Consider the following 22816-nt stretch of genomic DNA (forward strand, 5'->3'; position numbering starts at 1 on the left):
TGGGCTCTGACTTGACACAAGGTACATGTATTTCCATTCATTTTTGGTTTGCTGGACGGTTCTATGTTTTGGAGGTATTAAAGCACCACAGGCAAAGGCACAATATTCAGTTTTCTATTTACATCACAAAGCACAAAATGGCACTTCATTGGTTTTCTTAGCTGTATTACTACAAACAAATCTCATTTTTCTGAAAAACTTTAAATATAATATAATTCACAAGAAGTGCATACGCGGTTTTTAAGAATTCCCTTCATGAACAGTGCATTTACTTATAGTAATTTAAAATATTAAGTACAAGGCATTTAAAAAATTTAATTTTGGACTGATGTACAGTACATGTGGTTCATCTAATACAAAAACAACTATTCTTAAAGAAATATATCAAACATTTGCAGTGGTGTGATGCATTCATCCACTTTCCCTTCAAACCACTTGTTTTGGGGAATATGACGGACAGTAATGGTTTAGTCTCACAGATGATGAGGTTATTGCTCGAAATACACTAATCTGAGTGAGTTCATTTATGTGAGTCAAAAGGCTATGGAATAAAAAAAAAACACAAAAAGAAAAAAAAATTGCCTTAACTCCACCTGTCCAATCCAAACTGTGTATGAAGGCTCAAGTCTCTGACAACTTTGACATATGAGATCAATATTGGACGACTTTCGAAAGTCAAATAATAGCAGGGAAATTCAATACCATTTGCACATCAACACACTGCTGTTCCAGGGGTTGACTGAGATGGATGTTTGGTTAAATGCGGTCCATGATCCAGTTTTTTGTCAGAGGTGACACTTGACCGGGCCGAGGCATCGCTGCTGCTCTCACGTGTCCCGCTGAAGGCAGGGGAACGCCGATACACTCCAGGGGTCCTGCTCGCTTCCCGATCAGGGCTTTCCTCTATGTCTGACCTCTGCCATGCACTCCTGTCAGATCTTTCCTTATGATCTCATTCACTGTAGAAAAGACAGAAAAGAGGAACATGCTTAAAAATTAAAGGGAAGAACATCGGTTCAGAACTCTTCAGAACTGCAATTTCAAAGTGGGGTTCAAAAGTTGAGACCACAAGTAAAAATGCTTATATTTTAGATTTCTTTTTTTGTTGTTGCAATAAATAGTGTGGAATTTCAAAGATTTCTTCACAATCCTGCATCATAGTTTAACTTAAAAATGTATTTCCTGATTGAATATATATATAATAAAATATACTGTAGTATATTTTGATATATGTATATATATATATTCCTTAATTTATATATATATATATATATATATACACTGGTATATATATTACGATTTTAATATAATTATTGGTACTGTAGAATCGAACAATCGCATCTAACATAAAAGTTTGTAAATGTGTGTGTGTAAATATACTGTGTATATATATATATTTATATATATAGCCTACATACATACATACATACACTGTCGTTAAAAAGTTTGGGATCTGCACGATTTTTATATATTTTTAAAAGAAGTCTCTTCTGCTCACCAAGGCTCCATTTATTTGATTAAAAATACAAAAAAACAGTAATGTTGTGAAATATTTTTCTATTTTACTGTTTTTTTATATATATTTTAAAATGTAATTTATTCCTGTGACGCAAAGCTGAATTTTCAGCATCATTACTCCACTCTTCAGTGTCACATGATCCTTCAGAAATCATTCTAATATGATAATTTGATGCTCAAGAAACATTTATTATTATTATCAATGTTTTTTGATTGATATATGTGTGTGTATACACACACACACAACATATACAGTATACACATATATATTTACGCGATTAAGCAATTTGACAGCACTAATAATTATACTAATACATATTTCACACACAGGGTTTAGATTAAGCCAGGATTAGGCCTTTGTTCAATTAGGACATTTAAGTAGCTTTTATAAACGTGCCTTAGAAAAAAAAAAACATTCCTGATGTGCATTTTAAGACAAAACAATGTCTCTGACATATTGTAAGATCACTATAAGTTACTTTCAGTTAAAACAGCTCAAACATGCATTTTAGTCTGGGACTGGGCTTAAGCCTTGACTGTGAAACCGGGTAATAATATTGAGAATCCTGCTGTTTTTGACAGGCTGAATTCAAGTATTATACGATGCAGTGACAGTGACCGGCCACTAGGTGGAAGGGAATGATTTGACAGAACAGGCTCAGTGAAGCCCTCGCATTGGCCATCACTTCCTGTTGTTTTACAGGGGGGCATAAATGGAAACTTTTACTGCCTCTTCATTCTAAGAATAGCAGCAGTGTTGTAACTCAGTCACAACACCACCACACATTAGACTAGCCACAACTCAGACACGAACAAAGGTCACAGGTAAGATCAAATTATTTGAATGTGGGAAAACACCTGTTTGAGATAAGTATGGATCAAAATGATGACAAAGTCACTGATTGATGGTACAGTTACATGGCAGACCATGGTACTTCAAAGAACAGGATGGTTTCAAATGCATGGTACTATCCAAAACACTAGTTTTATCATCATTTAATTGTTTAGCCAAAGAGACAACCAAATATGTTGGTTTCGGACAAGAGATTCCATTTATTATATATCCACCATTCACCTTGCATCTCTTCAGCCACTGAACTGCTCTCTACCTTTACGCATACTGTGCTTTGGCTTAAAAACTCAAGCAGCATAAAGATAATGTGGTCTGACCTGATTGGCAGCATCCTCAGTGCCATTTACTATCAAGACAAGACACTTCGGCCTGGAGAGCCAGAGCACAAGTCATCACTACCTCAATACACAGTGCCATGCTGTTTGTTTGTTATGATGGATGAGCTGGAATAACAGGTGTAGCATACATATTCTCTCAAGGGCTTGAGCCATATGTCTCTGACACGGTGCTGGCTGAATTATTGATGGTCAGTCTGAATATTTAAGATAACAATAATAATTATAAACCAACCTGCGTTAAACTATTAGCTATGAAAAATGCAATTTTATGTTTTAGCAAAGAGGCAACCAATCGGCTGCAACCAATTGTATTTAAAGCGCAATGGCAATGTCAAACGGTAAAAAAGTCACAAGTTTTGCAAAGTGAAGTAAAATGTATGCACAAGTAAACACCACTGCTAATTGGCCAACCAAAAATTAGATTAACCACACTGAAAGTATTTCACAAACAGTGTCTGTTGTGGTGAGAGCTTGCGTTCGAGGAGAAGGAACTCAACATTCAACTGATTTCCCTATTTGAAGCTTTGAAAGTGTAAGGAGCACAATGGCACAAATATAAAAGCCCAAACCAAAAAGCTTGATGGATCTTATAGCCTGAAATGTTTATACCAGCTCAGATACGATAATTGAAGGTTAACGAATGATCTTGAATAAATAAATAACCCTTGTATTTTTTCATCTTTAAAAAACATAACAAAAAGTAAAAATGTATAAACAATGATATACAATACTAAATACCTTATTCAAGATATTTGTGATTATGATAAGGCTAAAAATAAAACTTCTTTTCAGTAAAATCTATAACAGTGCAATCAAGAAAGCCTTGCTGTTTTAATCATACAACACTAAGTATGGGAGCTCTATGTGGATGACATCTGTTTTTCCCTCAGAGACTAATGAAGAGCAGATGAGAGAGGAATAAACTGGTAGTAGCGGGATTCTGAAGTGCTTTATCAGCGAGAAAAAAACTAAATACGAGGCCCTGCAGACTTTAGATCCACTGATGGAACTACTTCCAACACCCAACAGCTTAAAAGAAACTCAACAGCAGGGAAACCGGACTTTTTGACACGTAGAAGCGAGATCTTTACAACTTCTGAAGAAAATATGAGTGGTGCTTCGCTTTTTGTACATACATAGAAAACCATGCAATGTACAGGACAGAGAGCTTATAGGGAAAGTAATGAAGGGCTGGCACACACTGATGGTTTTAGCTGTAAAGGAAGTGTACAGACTGGGCGGTATAATAGGTGAGTGTCTGGCTGGAGAGACCTTGACCAATCAGAAAGCTTGTTTACAAACTAATGGTGGAAAGTAAGACAGAGCATAGTAGATGACTCAGTCTGCACCTCAACTATGTGTGCAAACTGTGCATGTACTTAGCTATAAGTAAAATCAAAATCTGTCAAAGCCACTTTTAGGTATGTCTGAGTGAATAAGCAATGTCTTTTATGTACAAAAATGTTCAAAGTTGCCTTTTAGGCTGTAATCATTATTATTTGCTTTATATAAAAACCATAGAAGTCTATGGTATGTCCTCATTTAGATTGCAAGGTAGCAAGCGTGTGTACGTGGATCATATATGCTGTAAAATAGTGTAAAGACTAAGAAAAGTCATACAGCACTCGATCTACTGGTTAGTGTGTGTGTGTGTGTGTGTGTGTGTTGGGTATCGGGCTAGCACTGAGTGATAATAAAGCCACAGAGCAAGTGTAAAGGACAGGAAGAGTCTACACCGCAGGTCTGACTGTTTGGCCTCCAAAACAGACTAGTTTAAATGAAAAAAAGCCAAACCAAAAATAAACTCTGGAGACCTCCTTCCCTTTTAACTCTGCCTTCAGACCATGTTAAACTCTACAATCTACAGATGCTTCTTATTTCGAACAACACTTTTAAAGAACAAAGCTACATCTTATCAGGACACCATTTTCACAGCCAAATACCCAATGGCTTGGCACACACACGGTCCAAAACTGGATGCAAGTGATCTGAAACTAATGTGCACGGCTTACGTGCTCTATCTAAATTATTCCTGCTGCTCTCTCCAGCTGGAAGAACTTCAGCTCAGGCTTCCTAGGCTGGAACCGAAGCCTAAGGCGGAAAAAGTTGAGCCAGATGAGCACTGGAAGATTGGCCAATGTTGTACCCTCAAAACTCTTAGCCAGTTTGGCTGTTTATCTCAGGGTAACACTTGTAAAGGGGCCGATGCGCAGATGACATAAAATCAAAGGTGATCTTTGTAAAAGTAGTCTAGTAAAAGAACATAACTATTGTATCTTGCAAAAAAACGCCAGTTTGGACTAGTATTCATTTGCATGTTAGCCTAGACTGGTACCAATCTAGTTGGTCAATTCAGTTAGACCACCATTGCTAAAACTTTGCTGACGGAGCTGGTCAAACAAGTCTAGCTGGTTAAGCTTGTCAAGAAGCTGTTGATTACAAAAGGTGTAGTATTTACACAAAGATGTACTTAACTTCCTTTTCTTGCTATTGAGAAATGCAAAACATGCATGTTCATAATGAAATAGATGAAGGTACAGTTTCTTTACAGAAAGCCAACCACAGAAACCTTGATGCCCCCTTCAAAAAGCCACCATCGAAATTCTGAGTGAAATAGACATATCTGCATGAGTCATATTACAACTGGTTTTGTGTGAAGGTCTTGGAGGACATCAAACGATGAGATGTTAGTGGGTGGATCGCTACACACTGACACCTCTGCAAGCAAAAGCAACTGGGACTTTTTGTGGTCGTCGTCCTTCCTGCTCTCAATGATCTGGACTTTGCACCCCATCTGCTCTTGGGTTACTACCGGTATCACTTCTTAAAAAGTAAAACTGGAGCCACTATGATTCTTAACTAGATTAACCAACAAGATTGATTTACAATAAGGTCATCCAGCTTCATTATAAAGAACATGCCGAATTCACTAAGGTAAAGCGACTTGTTGCAGGGTCAATCCGACAGCTGGATCTTGAGGTTAAGTGTCTTGCTCATGGGTACAATGACAAAAAAACCCTGCCTTACACCTTGTAGGATTCTGCAACCTCAGTGAATAACTGTGGCCCAACAGAACAGACTGTGTTTGCAACAATTTTGAGTCAGAGTGGTAAAGTAGTAACCTCCTCGTTATCGTGCTTGAGCTTTAGTCACTTTACCACTCCAGTCCCGAATTGTGTTGTGTGTGGCCACAGTTATTTCCTGCAGTGTTTACAAATCTCAGCATTTTTCTGTCTTGCTTTAAGGGGCCTTAATGAGGGAATTCACTAGCAGCTTTATGAGTTTACCAGAGTGGTGTTAAGCTCTAATGGGGCTACCAGAAATTCTTGTACACAAAAAAGGGGGGCTACAGGGATTCAATAGAAAGGTCATAAACCAGCATCTTTTTACGAAAACATCAAAGGTTCTAGGACCCGGGAATCTCATAGTAACTCTCTAGTAACATGTCTACAGTTGTGGTGTTGCTATTGACTCAGGGAAACCCTATTTGAGTATGCAGAAGAAAATCCATCTTTGGCTCTCGGTCCCACTCGCTTCAGTTTTTCCACCCAACATGGCCCTTTCCCTTTCCTGCGGACTCCCACCCAACACTATCTTGTTCAGATCAGGCTGCCTTTCTGGATAAGTGCAGCAGCTGCAAATAGCAGTTCTGTGCTCCAGATTGGCAAGAGTGCGACCTGTGGAAAAAAAGCAAATCCTCTCGCAGGTTCCCCCCACAGTATTGGGGGGCGCGAAGCCAAGGGGAAGCCCTGGCCAAGTATAACAAACAAAGAGGCTTTCCCCAGCTCTCCCAGGCAGCCCATTCCCCTGTTTGACAATGGGTTGCCATGGCACTTGTTTTGTGAATCATAACACTGTCAACATGTCCAAGAAGTTTTGGAGCTGCTTGGTTTTCTTTTCCTTTTTTTATTTGCAAGGTCGAAAAAGCACCCATTTCCTTGTCAGATACAGGGCATAGAGAACCCCCTGCACGCAACATAATAAACCACAAGAGAAACTCTGACCCCTTGAACTCCCAAACTGCCTTACAGTAGTGACACTGGAATCTTACGCTTTCCCTTGCCAGTATTCTGCTGCATCGTGGATTGGCCATTTTCATTATAAAAAGTCATTATAACTCGACTGGTTTTTTGACACAATTGAAAAACAAAACAGAGGGTGTGTGTAAGGAAACGTGTAGCCATATCCATCTAATTCATTATGGTTTCACTCTTCCTGAGTAATGGAAAGAATATACTCAAAGCCAGGGGTACAAAATAGATCTTTCGTTCATTACACTTTATATAATACAACATTTCTGGTGTCTCGTTGTCCTTGTGAGAAACCACCCCCCGAAAATGTTAAGAAGATAAGACAATGAGACGGACTTGACAAGCACTCTTCCTGCTATTGTCTGAAAGCAGAGAAAATGTGCTTGGGGACATTTCTAATGGTACATTAACACATTGTCAGTCAAAGAATGTGACTGAATGGCTCTTCACTACATTTGGCACATTCCTACGGCCACATATTTTTACGGGGAATTTAAAAGCATGTGTCACTTCACATGCATATGGATTGATAGATACTTTTTAACCACAGTGTAGATGACACACAGTGTAAGAAGCATTGTTTTAATGTTTCCCAATCAGTATGCTTAAAACAGTGAAGAAAAGCTTTTATTCTGTCAGTGCTGTGGAAGCTTGTGTCACCAAGACAAATTCCTTGTATGTGTAAGCATACTTGGCAATAAAGCTCTTTCTGATTTCAAAAAAGTCTTCAACTACATTTTTACTTAATTACGTATGCCTAACCATTAGAACAGCGAATGGTCAACCTGCAGCTTCTCACCATCATCAAGGTAGGCCTGATCCAAGTTCTCCTGCTTGACCGTGACTCGTCCAGGAACACTGGTTCTCGGTTCTTCTGCGGAGGAACATCTCTGGGCCTCTACTTGGACAGGAGGTGACCTGTCTTTGGCCACTCTTTGGAGGAAGGGCTGCTGTTGGATGACAGTGGGGTAATTCTGAGGGTGCTGGGGTGCCTGGGCTGGTGCTGGTGAACGGTTTGCCCCTGTAGCTTGGGGACTATGCTGGTTATAGCCCTCACAATAAATGATGTGCTGATGTTCTGGGGGTGGTGGCGCAGGGGGATCTCCTCCTCTGAGCAGGTGGTGGTTGGTGGGTGAGAACTGTATAATTGAGGGATGCTGGTTGGAGGGATGTTGGCCACCCAGGTGAGGGGACTGGGCTGGGGAACCCGTGTGGACCAGAACTGAACGATGGGAGTCTGGCATCATAGTGGCTCCCGTCTGAGAGTAAATAGGACTGCTTGACATGCTTTTCCCAGGACGGGCGTACAGTATGGCTTGGCTCTGCTGCTGAAATCGGTGGTCTGGAGGGGAGACACCCAGGCGGGTCTGCTGACAGGGGACGAGGCCAGGCACCAGGCCACTGTCTGGGGTGATGACCCCCCGAGGGTTATAGTACGGCTGGGGAGACACCCCCAGCATTTGCGACATGGAATAACGCATCCGACCAGATTCATATTCATCCACCGGCTCTGTCTTAATAGACGGAACTGGGGAAGTAAAATGAGAGAATATCTATGATGGAGTATTCAAAGTGCACATATCATGGAAAAGATAAATAATACTCAATATTCTATATGCAAACTGAGGTCATGCACACATAAAAATCTTAAAGGTACAGTATCAAATAATACCCCTAATAGCCATATAGGTACCTGGTAGAGGTGTGTAGGTGAAATGCTGAGGCTGACTGCGCTTCCGTTTCCCATTTATTACGTAGAAGTTGACTTTGGCTGGATGGCAAATGGATGGGTCTCTATATGGAGGCACCTCAATGAACAGCATGCTCTGTGAATGAGAGAATAGTTTTATTGCTGTATCTATATAGACAGTTTACAAGAAGAGGGCTGAAAATAGACCTTCAGGAAGTTCAGTAATTTATGTAATGCAGGCGCTGGACTTACTGCCTGACTTTTGTCTTTGTCAACTGTGGCTTCCAATTCCCAAATCTGCTGTCCATCTGGAAATAGAAAGAGAGAAAAAGAAGGTTTAATTAAATTTGGGTTGCCTAAGTTAAGTTGAGATTAGTTAAGTTTAACTGCATAACCATTATGTAATACCCATGCCAAAGCTCTCATTTATCAGTAAGTAATTGATGTAGGCTTCTTAATGGCTAATTTAAGACCACTGGAAGAGTGTAATCTTTGTTCCTTAATATTATATATATACATATATAATACATATATACATAGTTCTTCCCTCAGTTGTTTGGGGAAATACACGATTGGCCAACCGTTTTCACTGGCACACACTGCTTCCTCCCCTTGTTCATAATGACTCAACTCTGTTTGGATAGGTAAAGTGGGTGATGAGTTGCGGGTTCATCTGTCATATCTATAGGTCATAGGGTACTTACATAATTCCTCGCCTACAGATTGGTTCCCATACTGCAGAGATTGCATGTGGTACAAGTCAATCACATTTCTACCCACAGTTCAATCAAACACGCTTCCTCAGACACTGCTGACCTCATGACTAACAATCTGAGCATGTAGTGTATTTTGACTGCAAAAAGTCAGAGATGTCAGGTCAGTATGAACTCAAACCTTTCTCTCATCAACTTTATCTAAGACCAAATGATCTGAATTGTGCATTCCTAATCCCAAGTATCTTTACATAACAGCTTACATTGCATTCTGACTTCCATGTTTGAATTTGTCAACACTGCATTGGCACCCTATTCGACTTTGGTTAAGCCCCGCCCCCCTTAGTTACTGTTGCTACGTCCGACAAACAAACTTCATCTGGGCTCTGGTATCAACATGGCTTATGTTGTGACAGCTCTTCCTGCTGAAATTTTATCAAACTTTTATAAAGCAGCAAATAAAGTGTCCGATAGAAGTAGGCAAAAGGGGCAGCAATATTCGTTCGAAGGCTATATTCATGACAGTGAAACGCAAGGAACAACAAGGCATCCAAATAGAGGCAAAAGCATACCGGTCACAGTCAAAAAATGAACCACCGCATATCCTACTAATCGAGACGGAGGCTGGGACTAACAATATCAAGGAGCAACACTGTTCATGCAAAGCTGGGTAGGTCTCTATTCACTTCTATAATCGTTATTACAAAGCAAACGGACTACGCGAGTATAACGTTGTATTTATTAGCAGCGTGTGCTAGACGACTCTTGTCAGGATTTGACTTCGGTTTGGAATGGGGAAAAATCAGACACCCCCCTCCAACCTCTCTGGGAAACGCGTATCTGTGTTACAAATGCCCCAGGCACAACGTTTAACCATATTTTTGATAAAACTACGACGGTAATAGCCTGCCGAGACGCCTGTGTTAAAGTCAATGGAGCGCTGTGAAAAAGTGTCGGACCTCTGTGGGAGCTCGTTCTTGGCTGCGCTGTGATTGGTCAATCTACATTCTAGGGTGTGGCTTAGCCAAAGGCGAATTAAACGTATAAATATAAAAATCTTGCTGATTACTTAATAATCACTAAATGGTTTAGCACCTCAGTACTTGAGCAAGCTCTTCTTAATGCATTATGGTCTTTCACGTCTATTGCGATCTCAAAATTCTGGGCAGTTGATAATACCTAGAATATAAAAATCAACTGCAGGCGATAGATCCTTTTTCTATTTAGCACCTAAACTCCGGAACAGTCTTCCTAGCATTGTTCGAGAAGCAGACACACCCTGTCAGTTTAAATCTAGACTAAAAACACATCCCTTTAACCTGGCATACACATAGAACATTATAAATTTATATTATTTAAATCAGTTAAATGATTGTTAGGCTGCATAAACTAGGTCAGCTGGAACCGGGAACACTTCCTATAACACCCAATGTACACGTTACATCATAAGAAGAACGGCATCTACACTAATATTAGTCTCCCTGTTTATCCCGAGATTTTAGCCAGAGTCAGCCGGGCCGTATCCAGATCAGAAGCAGGACCTGTGTCTAGACACAATCACAGCGCATCCCTGAAGTGTCAGCAGAGATTGTGTCAACTAGACTCTCCCCTTCGATCTTCAACCAGATGGAACGGGATAAATATTCTGAATTTTCCGATCCAATCTGACTTCTGACCTCTAATGCTGCCTGAATAATAATCATACACTGTTCGTTCGTTGGCCAGAGGAGAACTGGACCCCGACTGAGCCTGGTTTCTCCCAAGGTTTTTTTCTCCATTCTGTCACCTGATGGAGTTTTGGTTGCTTGCCACTGTTGCCTTCGGCTTTTGGCTTGCTTAGTTGGAGACACTTATTAATATTCAACAATATTATTGATCTGCCTGCATTGACACCATTATATGAGAACTGAACGGAGCTGGACGACGATGACATCACTGTTTTCTCCAGAGCGGCTGCATAAATGAACTAAATTAATAACTTTTTTACAACACAAAAAATGAATCATCACTGAACTTACTTAAGCTTGGACTATGAAACAATTTTCTTCTAGATCTGCTGTACAGCCGAAACAAACTTTGTTGTATTATTTTCCTGTTATCACTCTAAAGCTGCTTTGAAACCACCCGTATTGTAAAAAGCGCTATATAAATAAAGGTAGCTTGACTTGACTTTATACAGAAATCCAAAAACCATAGTAATACAAGTAAACAACACATAGCAAAAAATATCTTTAAACCAGAACAGAAAATAGCATTCCAACTGAACAAGTCATTAAACCAGGAACGATTTTGCTCTGTATCACAGCAGCATGTGGGAAACCCCTTGTTGGGCCGCAAATGAGAGACGTGTGGCTCAAATGAGTCAGTACTAGCAAGGGGGATTCCACATGCACTGCCAGGATAATGTCTTAATATTGCTTTATGATCAAACTGCTTCGTTTCACCCACGACAGGTGATGAGTGCTTCTTCCTTGGCCGTTCCGTTTGTTTGGAGTTTGTTCCAAAGCTCCTTGTTCAGGATCCCATGGGTTTGCTTTTTACTTTTTCTTATAATTAGCCGTAGAAGCTTTGAGAGTGGAAGCCCAGCAAGGCATACAGAGCAAAATCAGCACGAGCCAGCAAAACTCCAACCAAAGACAGCTGTCTCCCATTTCAGAGATTTCACAGTCACAATGCTCCAGAACGCGCCGTCAGGATAAAAAACTCTCCACAACAAAATCAATGCTCGTTTATGTTCTTCTGTTTCTTACTTTTAGAGTAAATATGCAGTAGGCTATTACGTACATACAGTGGCCTCAAAAATGTTTTGGACTTTGAAGCCACTCTTAAAAATGAATGAATGACATTGCATTAGAGAAAAAATAAAGACTTCAGGGGGAATATTTTTCATTTTGAATATTGTTATAATTCAAGGCCTAGCAGATTTCCTTTTATTAAATGAAGAAGTCAGTGTGCTTGCACAACCTTTTTGGTTTTATGCTGTTGCAATGATCTAATGCAAACACTGTTAACCCTAACGCTAAAATAATTAATTGGTTTGAGTAGGTCCAACTTAAATTATACAAATTAGTTCCATCAAATTAACTTTTCATTAGTATAAAAGTATTTAGAACTTTCTATTTCTTTTGAGTTCACAAAACGGACACATTTTAAGTACGTTGAATTGTTTCATTGTTTTAAGTTCTATGAACTTATTTCTTTTAATTTAGACAAACTTAAATTTAACTGAAACAGGGCTGGGATTTCTATTTCCCAGCATGCTTTGCCATGACACTCAAAAGGGACAGTAAATATTTTGAACACTGCCAATGGGTTTTACTGAACACTCCTCTGTCTTCCATTAGTCAAACAGCCAAACAGATCAAAATAAACAGAGGGGGAATATTGAAAATGATATGTGATATTACTCACACTCATATCGTGTAAATCCTGTTTGATTTTAAACATTAAAACATTTACATATTACCTTTAAGTGTTTAAATACTTTGCTTGAGAGCACACTGTGTATTTAGAAAAAATGGAATGTGTTAGTTACAGAGAGATAGAGGGGTAGACAGAAAGAAACACTGAATTTTTTTTAACAAAAATAAAAAAAGACTAAAGAGGACTTGATGAGTCACGGCTCTTTTCTGATAGACTAATAAAAACACATTAGCCTCAACCAATAGATCAATAAACAGAACTTAGCATTCTACCAAAACGAACAAAACCTAGACGACACATTGCGTACATCAATAAAACAATGTAAACAGCAGTAGAGAACACAATGGGTGAAAAAAAAACAAAGTTTAAAAAAAAGCAGCAACGGGAACTTTGAAGGTTGAAGGAGCACTTTCTAATCACACAGCTGTGACTGGATTTTATTTGCAAGCAAAACTGCCGAGTGCCACCTGTCCGAGGCAAAAAGCACTATCAATAAGAGCAAGTAGTCAAAGCACACACACACACAATCCATCTGCCGCTTAGCATGCATGAAAGAGCACAGTGTGTGGGAGTGCCATAACAATGACACCTGCAGGCAAAAGGCTTTGCCACCAACACCACAGCAACCTCTAAAGACTCATTTGATTCACTAAACGCACTTCTTGTAAGTCTGATGACTTTACAGACATTTCACCCTTCAAGATCTGATTAAAATCAATATAGAACGGCTTTTGCAACCCATTTTACTTTCATAATGTCATGCATTTCCCAACGCAACAGGATATTCAATGAGGAAACTATAAAAACGGGGTGGGGTGGGGGGGGGGGGGGGGGGGGGTGTAGTACAAAACGTACACAACTAAGGACAATTGACGGGACTGTCACTGCACGTGGTTTTAAGCCTTCTGAATTTAAATATTCAAGCGCAAGAATTTTGAGTTCTCATTCACTTCTTCTAATTCACACAAAATGATATCAAAATGCCCGTCTTGGCGAGTATCCTTGTAAACATAGTCTATTACAATATGTCTTAAATGAACATAAACAGTTGAGAAATAAAACGCTTGTGTAACAGTATATTGGATCCGTGCTGCTCTTCTTAAAGTAACAGTAACCTAATATTCCTGCTGCGCTGCTGTTTCAATGTTAATCAAACAACAAAAGAAAAATAAATTATTCACTACTCTTGAATAAATAACTTTTGTAACTTTAATAAGGATTCATGTATATTTAATTTATACAATGAAGAATATACTTTATATATTTGATTACTTTATTTCTGTACCTAAAAACTACTGTTCGATCTACCTGAAAAGCACTGTTTATTTCATATGCATCTTTGTTCTGTTGGCCTGTTGAACGTTAAATGGATGCAATACAAGGTCAATAGAAATTATTTTACGATGCAGCAATAAACTAGCTATTATAACTTAATGCATGCGTTTTTGAAATTTGCTCAATTTGCTAAAAGCTTGTTTTGGAGTACACTAGCATATTAATGGCCTTAAAACTTAAAGACATGAATTAAAAGCCAAAAGAAACACATTTTAAATTCATATGTACTTTAATGTAGATGTTAAGTAAAAATAATAATGAAAATAGAGAAAGACAGGTGAATCAATCTGATAATGACAGTGAAATTGAAACCTGGCGAGAATCTACGTAGATGAGCTGCTGTACTGTTTGTACATAAAGCTGACACTGTATTCAGATCCGAAATCTAAAACTGCATGCAAATGTAGGTGACACAGATTAGAAAAGGTCACAATTCAAATGAAAGCCTAATGGTCTTTTGCAGAACACTGTCATTCATAAAGTTCATTGATGAGTTTGAGTGTGTCTGCAATTACATAGTTTTATCAGCTGTTTAGTTCAACTACTTTATCATGTTAATTTCAGATAAAACAATGACTCATGAATATGGAAATGGAATGAGAAAACAGCCATTTCATGTTGCACTTTTTGTCCGGTATGCATAATATTTGATCAAATATGCCAGACAAAAGAGCAACATATGTTTGAACACAAAGGCGACACACTCTTCAACAAAAGCGCCACCCGCACACTGAAAAAATAACAAAGAAAGGACAGTGAAGCTTTTCCTCTTATCTCCAAAATAATGCAAATTGTTGATGGTAAATTGTCGCCGTAGTTTGCCTCTCAGTGTGATTCAACAAACAATAAGCACAAAAACAGGTGACATATAAAAGCGATAGTAGACATGAAAACAACAAGTGGGTAGAATGAAAAGAAAATGTTGAGGCCTGATATCAAAAACATTTTCTTTCGGACTTTTATAGGTAATCTATATCCTAGTGTATTCTGTCAAGGCTATTCACGCATCCCTGCACTTTACATACACCTTACATAATGACATTTTCACACCTCATTCCTTGGTTAATAGTTAATAGTTCATTAATAGTTTTTGGTTTACAATAAAGAAAACCTTTTTGATTGGCATACACCTGTTGTTCGTGTCCCCTCATTTTTGCCACAGGCTATGAGCCGGCCTGTGACAAGAATATATTATATATATATACATATTATATCATAGAAATTGTAAAAGTACTATGCCAGCAGTAATACTTAAAAGAGCCATTAGATAGTTACAATGACCTCGTTTCTTCACCGCCTAGTGAAGACAAGTAATAAACTAAGTATTTAGTGTGTTCAACTCTAACTTCCCGTTTCAAAACATAACATGTTAACACAGGAAGGAATTTGAGAAGGAAGGAATTTCCTAGATTATACCTCATAATCTACACAGAAAATGTAAAAAAATTACAATGTTTACATGTTCCTGCAAATATACTAGGCAGAATATCAATCTTTTAGCACTTACCATGAGTCTTCTCCATGAAGATCACCTTTGAATCTGCGCTGAAGTTCTGGCCGGTGAGAATCATTTGCTGGCCTCCAAGAACCGAACAACCATCCATGTCCTGCTTCTCTACCATGGGCAGCTCGTGGGCAGACCTCTGGGCTATAGAGTCAAACAGGGAGAAAATACAGGATTTGGATGTTTGGACTGAATTTAATGTAACAGGTTTGAAGCCTAGTAAGAGTGGCCCACGAACTGAAGAGTTACTGAGACCCCTATTACAACTGTCCCCTTGAGCGTCACTTAACCCCTGCTTGGTCCACGAAATATTGATTCTGCAATCAACAAGTCACTTTGGATGAAAAACTGTCAGCTAAATGACAGATAAAATGTTTCCCAAAAAGGCACTTAACCTCAGGTTATTTTAAAAGGATAAAATAAAATTATGAAAAAAAATTTTTATAATAATTTATATTTATATATATATATATATATACACTGACCTAAAGGATTATTAGGAACACCATACTAATACTGTGTTTGACCCCCTTTCGCCTTCAGAACTGCCTTAATTCTACGTGGCATTGATTCAACAAGGTGCTGAAAGCATTCTTTAGAAATGTTGGCCCATATTGATAGGATAGCATCTTGCAGTTGATGGAGATTTGTGGGATGCACATCCAGGGCACGAAGCTCCCGTTCCACCACATCCCAAAGATGCTCTATTGGGTTGAGATCTGGTGACTGTGGGGGCCATTTTAGTACAGTGAACTCATTGTCATGTTCAAGAAACCAATTTGAAATGATTCGAGCTTTGTGACATGGTGCATTATCCTGCTGGAAGTAGCCATCAGAGGATGGGTACATGGTGGCCATAAAGGGATGGACATGGTCAGAAACAATGCTCAGGTAGGCCGTGGCATTTAAACGATGCCCAATTGGCACTAAGGGGCCTAAAGTGTGCCAGGAAAACATCCCCCACACCATTACACCACCACCACCAGCCTGCACAGTGGTAACAAGGCATGATGGTTCCATGTTCTCATTCTGTTTACGCCAAATTCTGACTCTACCATCTGAATGTCTCAACAGAAATCGAGACTCATTAGACCAGGCAACATTTTTCCAGTCTTCAACTGTCCAATTTTGGTGAGCTCTTGCAAATTGTAGCCTCTTTTCCTATTTGTAGTGGAGATGAGTGGTACCCGGTGGGGTCTTCTGCTGTTGTAGCCCATCCGCCTCAAGGTTGTGCGTGTTGTGACTTCACAAATGCTTTGCTGCATACCTCGGTTGTAACGAGTGGTTATTTCAGTCAAAGTTGCTCTTCTATCAGCTTGAATCAGTCGGCCCATTCTCCTCTGACCTCTAGCATCAACAAGGCATTTTCGCCCACAGGACTGCCGCATACTGGATGTTTTTCCCTTTCACACCCTTCTTTGTAAACCCTAGAAATGGTTGTGCGTGAAAATCCCAGTAACAGAGCAGATTGTGAAATACTCAGACCGGCCCGTCTGGCACCAACAACCATGCCACGCTCAAATTTGCTTAAATCACCTTTCTTTCCCATTCTGACATTCAGTTTGGAGTCCAGGAGATTGTCTTGACCAGGACCACACCCCTAAATGCATGGAAGCAACTGCAATGTGATTGGTTGATTAGATAATTGCATTAATGAGAAATTGAACAGGTGTTCCTAATAATCCTTTAGGTGAGTGTATATATATACACTCACCGGCCACTTTATTAGGTACCCCATGCTAGTAACGGGTTGGACCCCCTTTTGCCTTCAGAACTGCCTCAATTCTTCGTGGCATAGATTCAACAAGGTGCTGGAAGCATTCCTCAGGGAGTTTGGTCCATATTGACATGATGGCATCACACAGTTGCCGCAGATTTGTCGGCTGCACATCCATGATGCGAATCTCCCGTTCCACCACATCCCAAAGATGCTCTATTGGGTTGAGATCTGGTGACTGTGGAGGCCATTTTAGTACAGTGAACTCATTGTCATGTTCAAGAAACCAATTTGAAATGATTAGAGCTTTGTGACATGGTGGAAGTAGCCATCAGAGGATGGGTACATGGTGGCCATAAAGGGATGGACATGGTCAGAAACAATGCTCAGGTAGGCCGTGGCATTTAAACGATGCCCAATTGGCACTAAGGGGCCTAAAGTGTGCCAGGAAAACATCCCCCACACCATTACACCACCACCACCAGCCTGCACAGTGGTAACAAGGCATGATGGTTCCATGTTCTCATTCTGTTTACGCCAAATTCTGACTCTAACATCTGAATGTCTCAACAGAAATCGAGACTCATCAGACCAGGCAACATTTTTCCAGTCTTCAACTGTTCAATTTTGGTGAGCTCTTGCAAATTGTAGCCTCTTTTTCCTATTTGTAGTGGAGATGAGTGGTACCCGGTGGAGTCTTCTGCTGTTGTAGCCCATCCGCCTCAAGGTTGTGCGTGTTGTGGCTTCACAAATGCTTTGCTGCATACCTCGGTTGTAACGAGTGGTTATTTCAGTCACTGTTGCCCTTCTATCAGCTCGAACCAGTCTGGCCATTCTCCTCTGACCTCTGGCATCAACAAGGCATTTCCGCCCACAGAACTGCCACTCACTGGATGTTTTTTCTTTTTCGGACCATTCTCTGTAAACCCTAGAGATGGTTGTGCGTGAAAATCCCAGTAGATTAGCAGTTTCTGAAATACTCAGACCAGCCCTTCTGGCACCAACAATCATGCCACGTTCAAAGTCACTCAAATCACCTTTCTTCCCCATACTGATGCTCGGTTTGAACTGCAGGAGATTGTCTTGACCATGTCTACACGCCTAAATGCACTGAGTTGCCGCCATGTGATTGGCTGCTTAGAAATTAAGTGTTAACGAGCAGTTGGACAGGTGTACCTAATAAAGTGGCCGGTGAGTGTATATATATATAATGCTGTGATTTTTGCTTGGGATGGCCTACATTTAAATTGCTTACTAAATTATACAAGCCATAATAAATAATAATAATAATAAACTATGATGTTAGTATGCAAGTCATTCAACAGATTATGAAGATATCATATCAAGATATCAAAATCTCTGGGAATTCATGCATTTTTAATTTGCATTGGAATTAAGAGGCTCTTAACTAGGACAATTAGCTAAATTTGCTTCGCCCAAATTGACATTAAGCCATGTAAACAAACAGGCAGGGTGATCCAGTATATTAAACGCCCTCTTTATTTATTCTAGGCTGAAGGAGTATTAAATTCTGTTTTACAAGATGATGAAGTTTGTTGTCACAATATTAAGGACATGTACTCATGAAACTTATCTATGATATAATATCCGCAACAGCAACTTTGATTAAAACAAATACGAGTGACCTTTAGACAGACGAGTGGCGCGCCGTAATCTGAATTAATGAAGCGTACGCTCTCCTCTTAAATAATACAGCTTGCTACCTGAGAACAGGGTGAGATACAGTACGTCTACAAATAGAGCAATGATATCTCAGTGCCTGACAGAAAAGATTTAACTTCCTAATACAGAAACAGTTTATCAGGATCATTTTAAATTCATTCCTCTTTTGCTCCGTTCAACTTGGTTTGCATCAAACGAAACCTAACCGAGGAGGAAGCAGAGCAACCAGACAGAGCGACAGAATTACATGTAAGACAAAGCCACCTGATATCTGATAAGAGCATGACAAATATTCACATATACTTCAACCTAAACCCATATTACAACATTCAGTCGCTGAACCCGTCAGGTTTAAGCCATCAAGAAGAAAGTAAATAAGGCCCATTTTTATTTCATTTTATATTACGGGCTTGGAACGACATGAGGGTGAGTCATTAATGACATCATTTAAATTTTTGGGTGAACTAACCCTTTAACCTGTTAACTGTCACCCCCCTTTTTTTGAATTGACATGAAAATGCACATTTCGAACATAAATGGTTGTAATTCAAGAATGCTTTGGAATATAGACGTAAGATTGGTCTTGTTTTATAGAAGACATTTGGCAGATTTATGTAGAAGTGAAATAAATTAAGAAAGTGAAACAGAAAAAAAGTTATAGAAGTTTGAGTTTATGGAAATGTACAATGTAAAAAAATTAATTATTCATATTTTATATAAAATATATATTTTCAAAACCTGGGCTACTCTAAAACTGCAGAGAATTCAAAGCCAAAAATCTGAACAAGTTGTGTTTCAAATTTTAGGTTGATATCTCAAAAAAATGAGCTTTCAGTAAGATTTTGTTTGGGCGCAGTACCAAACTTTTTCACTAGGTCACAACCAGACTCCATTACTGCCCATATAAGGGCGCCTCCATTTCCAAATGTGTTTTGAGTGATATGAACCATTATTTCCACAATTTTCATACAATTTATGAAGTAGAGATCCTATTCAGAAGTAGTATGGGAAAGTTTGGCAGATTTTGATATGAATTCAACCTCTAATAAACACATACAAAGAACACGCATGTGCGTCATAGCTCGCTGCCACATCACAAATGGTGAATTTATTATTTTTTTCTTTATATTTTAAACATTTTCAGACCTTTTTTTCTAAAATAATTGAATGGATGCTATCTTTTGAACTCTTGGCATGAAAACAAACTAGGTTTCTACAATTTTTTTCATGATTTTTCATGTTCATTGCTATTTCAAAATAAAGGTCTGAACACGCCTTAGGAGTATGAAAATATTATTGTTGCAAATTGATAAATTACGGCTCCTCTGTAATTTATTTTGAAAATCAATCACCAAATATGGAAACTAGAGATTGTAAGCTTTCAAATGATATATAGTTTGTCAATATTACTTAAGGTTTTAACTAAGATATTATTGTTTTAAAAATATAATGGCAAACGTCCCACCTGTGGGACGGTTAACATTCAAGCATGGAAACCTATTCTAGTAGATACCTACTCTAGCAGAACCTATTCTTTGTAAAAGGGCATAATAAGACTCCTTAAAGTCTAAATTTACTCACAGCATTCAATGGGATGCGAAGCAACTTGCAGAGACAAATGTTGACCTCCTTGCTGGGGAATATGAATACGAAATACCAGTCGAACACGCGTGTTTTTACGCCCAATGTCCGTCTCGCCTTTCCGCAGCTCGATGTCTGCATTCCGCAGCTTGAGAATCCCGGCACAATCAATTCTGAGAAGCATTAAAAAGCCATTTCTACCATGTTAGTATCCACATTTAAAACCAAAAAAGTGGAAACCATCATGCTAAATGCATTTCTCTGAAAGAACCATCATCCATAAAGCGTACTCACATTGCTTTCATATTATTCTTTGGCTCAAGAGGAATTTCCAAGACTTTGGTGCCGTTGATGATCTTCTCGTAGCTGGTGGTGGTGACGGTTTTGCCGGTAATGCGATGGACCTGATAGAAAGCGTGAGGCTTCAGGATTCGCTCGTCTGCCGTGCCAATAAAGATCTGCAAACCAAGCGGCTCCTTGCCCCTGTATCCACGTAACTGCACACAGAAAAGTGCAAAAAGTCACATTTTCTATTTGAATGTATTTTAAAATGTAATGTATTCCTGTGATCAAAGCTGAATTTTCAGCATCATTACTCCAGTATTCAGTGTCACATGATCCTTCGGAAATCATTCTAATATGCTGATTTGATGCTCAAAAAATATTTCAGTTATGCTGCTTTATATCTTTGTGGAAACCATGATAGATTTATTTTTTGATGAATAACACATACAACAATTAACACTCACCAAGCACCAAATGCGAGTAAAAGTTTAGCGGCTTTAGCGAGTGTATGAAACGGCGTCACTCGCCAGTTGGCCGGTAACATTTTTATTCATTCTAACAATACATGAACGTGAACAAACGTGATCGATGCTCGGGACAGTTGACGGGCGAGCGCTGCATCGTCACCAAAGTTTAAGCCTCGACAATATTCAAGATAACGCCAAAGGGAGCTCATTTCGTTACTAAATTGCAAATAATAAACTGAGCTCTCTTTCACGTTTTCTTGCACTTGAGCGGTAGCCTGGATGCCAGCCCGGTGTTGCCCACAACATTTTTTGATCGGGAAGTTCGGTCTGGACTCGCTCCATTGAGGAGTAATTATGATCGGTTCAGAAATCGTCGGGCCAATCAAATTGCCAGGGCGGGCTTTATACGATGATGGACAGATGATCTGCAGGGACGTAATTCTCACGTTATCAAAGAGCGCTTGGGTTGAACTGGTTTCCCTCACAGATGACTGCCGCTGGAGAACTGAGATGTAGAGATCCCGCTATCGCGTCCGTTGTAAAAGAAATCGACAGCGCATTCATTTTTAAAAGACGAACAGAGAACTGCAATCAAGGCATTTGTCGATCGGAAAGATGTGTTTGCCGTCCTTCCTACGGGATTCGGCAAAAGTTTAATTTATCAGCTGGCTCCGATGGTAACTAAGAAGATGGGACGCAATGAAAACCCTGTGGTCGTTGTGGTTTCTCCTTTGGTCGCACTCATAGAGGGCCAAGTAAAAGAAGCAACACTCGTTATTTTACTTCTTCCAGCGTGCGTGCATTTGAGTTCTGTAGTTGACAACTGTGCTATGCAAAGTAGTTGACTTACTGCGTTGCTCTCATTGGTTGTAGGTCTATCCAATTGAGTGCAGAGTTTTTTTTTTCCTGGTTCGGTTAAGACACGCCTCATAATCAAAGCCCTATGAAGCAATATCAGACTCACATTCTGACTAGAATATGAGTATGACGAAGTCAGGCTACTTGAGCGGACAAATTCACACAAAATTGTCAAAACATAGCGAGTATACTAGTAAACATAGTCGGTTATGTCTTAAGTGAACGTAAACAGTTGAGAAAGTAAACGCATGTCATCAGTATCAGTATATCAGATCTGTGTGTCAGGTCTTAAAGTGACAGTAGCCTAATATTCCTGCTGCTGTCTATTTTTAATGTTAATCAAACAACAAAGGACAAAGAAAAAATCTCACACTGCTTTTGATTGAATAACATTTGTAACTTTGATTAATTAATCAGGATGTTTAATTTATACAATGAAGACTATGCAGTGTTATTTTGCATTTGCTTTATTTCACTATCTTTGTTATATTGTATTTATTTGTACTTTTGCTTATAATTTGATCATTTGTTTTTTATTGTACTACTGACTGTTTGCTTGTCTTTAATGTTTTAAATTTATATTAGTTAGGCTAGCAGTTTTAGCTGTAGTATCGAATTTGGAATAGAAAATTGTGAATTTGTACTGTGATCTAAAATCTTGGTGTCATTACTGCCTATGGCTGGTAAAATATATTTATGGCAAAAAGTTAGTTTTAGGCCACATACATATATATATAAAATAGTGCAGCCGGAGCAACTATTTTAACGAAGGTCTGCTCTCCTGGTTGGGAAGCACAGACCTGCGGGAAACATTAGCATC

General features: G+C 39.1%; 1 protein-coding gene across 2 annotated transcripts in view; it reads right to left on the bottom strand.

Moving 5' to 3' along the window:
- Positions 1-598: 598 nt before the first annotated feature.
- nfatc2a (nuclear factor of activated T cells 2a) overlaps positions 599-22816 on the bottom strand; it is a 34161-nt gene continuing 11943 nt past the window's right edge. For both annotated transcript variants that reach the window (XM_056241264.1, XM_056241263.1), the window contains exons 4-10: positions 20681-20883; positions 20387-20559; positions 15409-15549; positions 8683-8738; positions 8434-8566; positions 7540-8268; positions 599-959 (exon numbers count right to left, since the gene is read on the bottom strand). In XM_056241264.1, coding sequence (XP_056097239.1) covers positions 904-959; positions 7540-8268; positions 8434-8566; positions 8683-8738; positions 15409-15549; positions 20387-20559; positions 20681-20883 — 1491 coding nt within the window. In that variant the 3' untranslated portion in view covers positions 599-903. The remainder of the gene's footprint in view (positions 960-7539; positions 8269-8433; positions 8567-8682; positions 8739-15408; positions 15550-20386; positions 20560-20680; positions 20884-22816) is intronic.

Source organism: Rhinichthys klamathensis, unplaced genomic scaffold, assembly GCF_029890125.1.
Source record: "Rhinichthys klamathensis goyatoka isolate OS25496 unplaced genomic scaffold, OSU_Roscu_1.1 h1tg000635l_1, whole genome shotgun sequence".
NCBI lineage: Eukaryota > Metazoa > Chordata > Actinopteri > Cypriniformes > Leuciscidae > Rhinichthys > Rhinichthys klamathensis.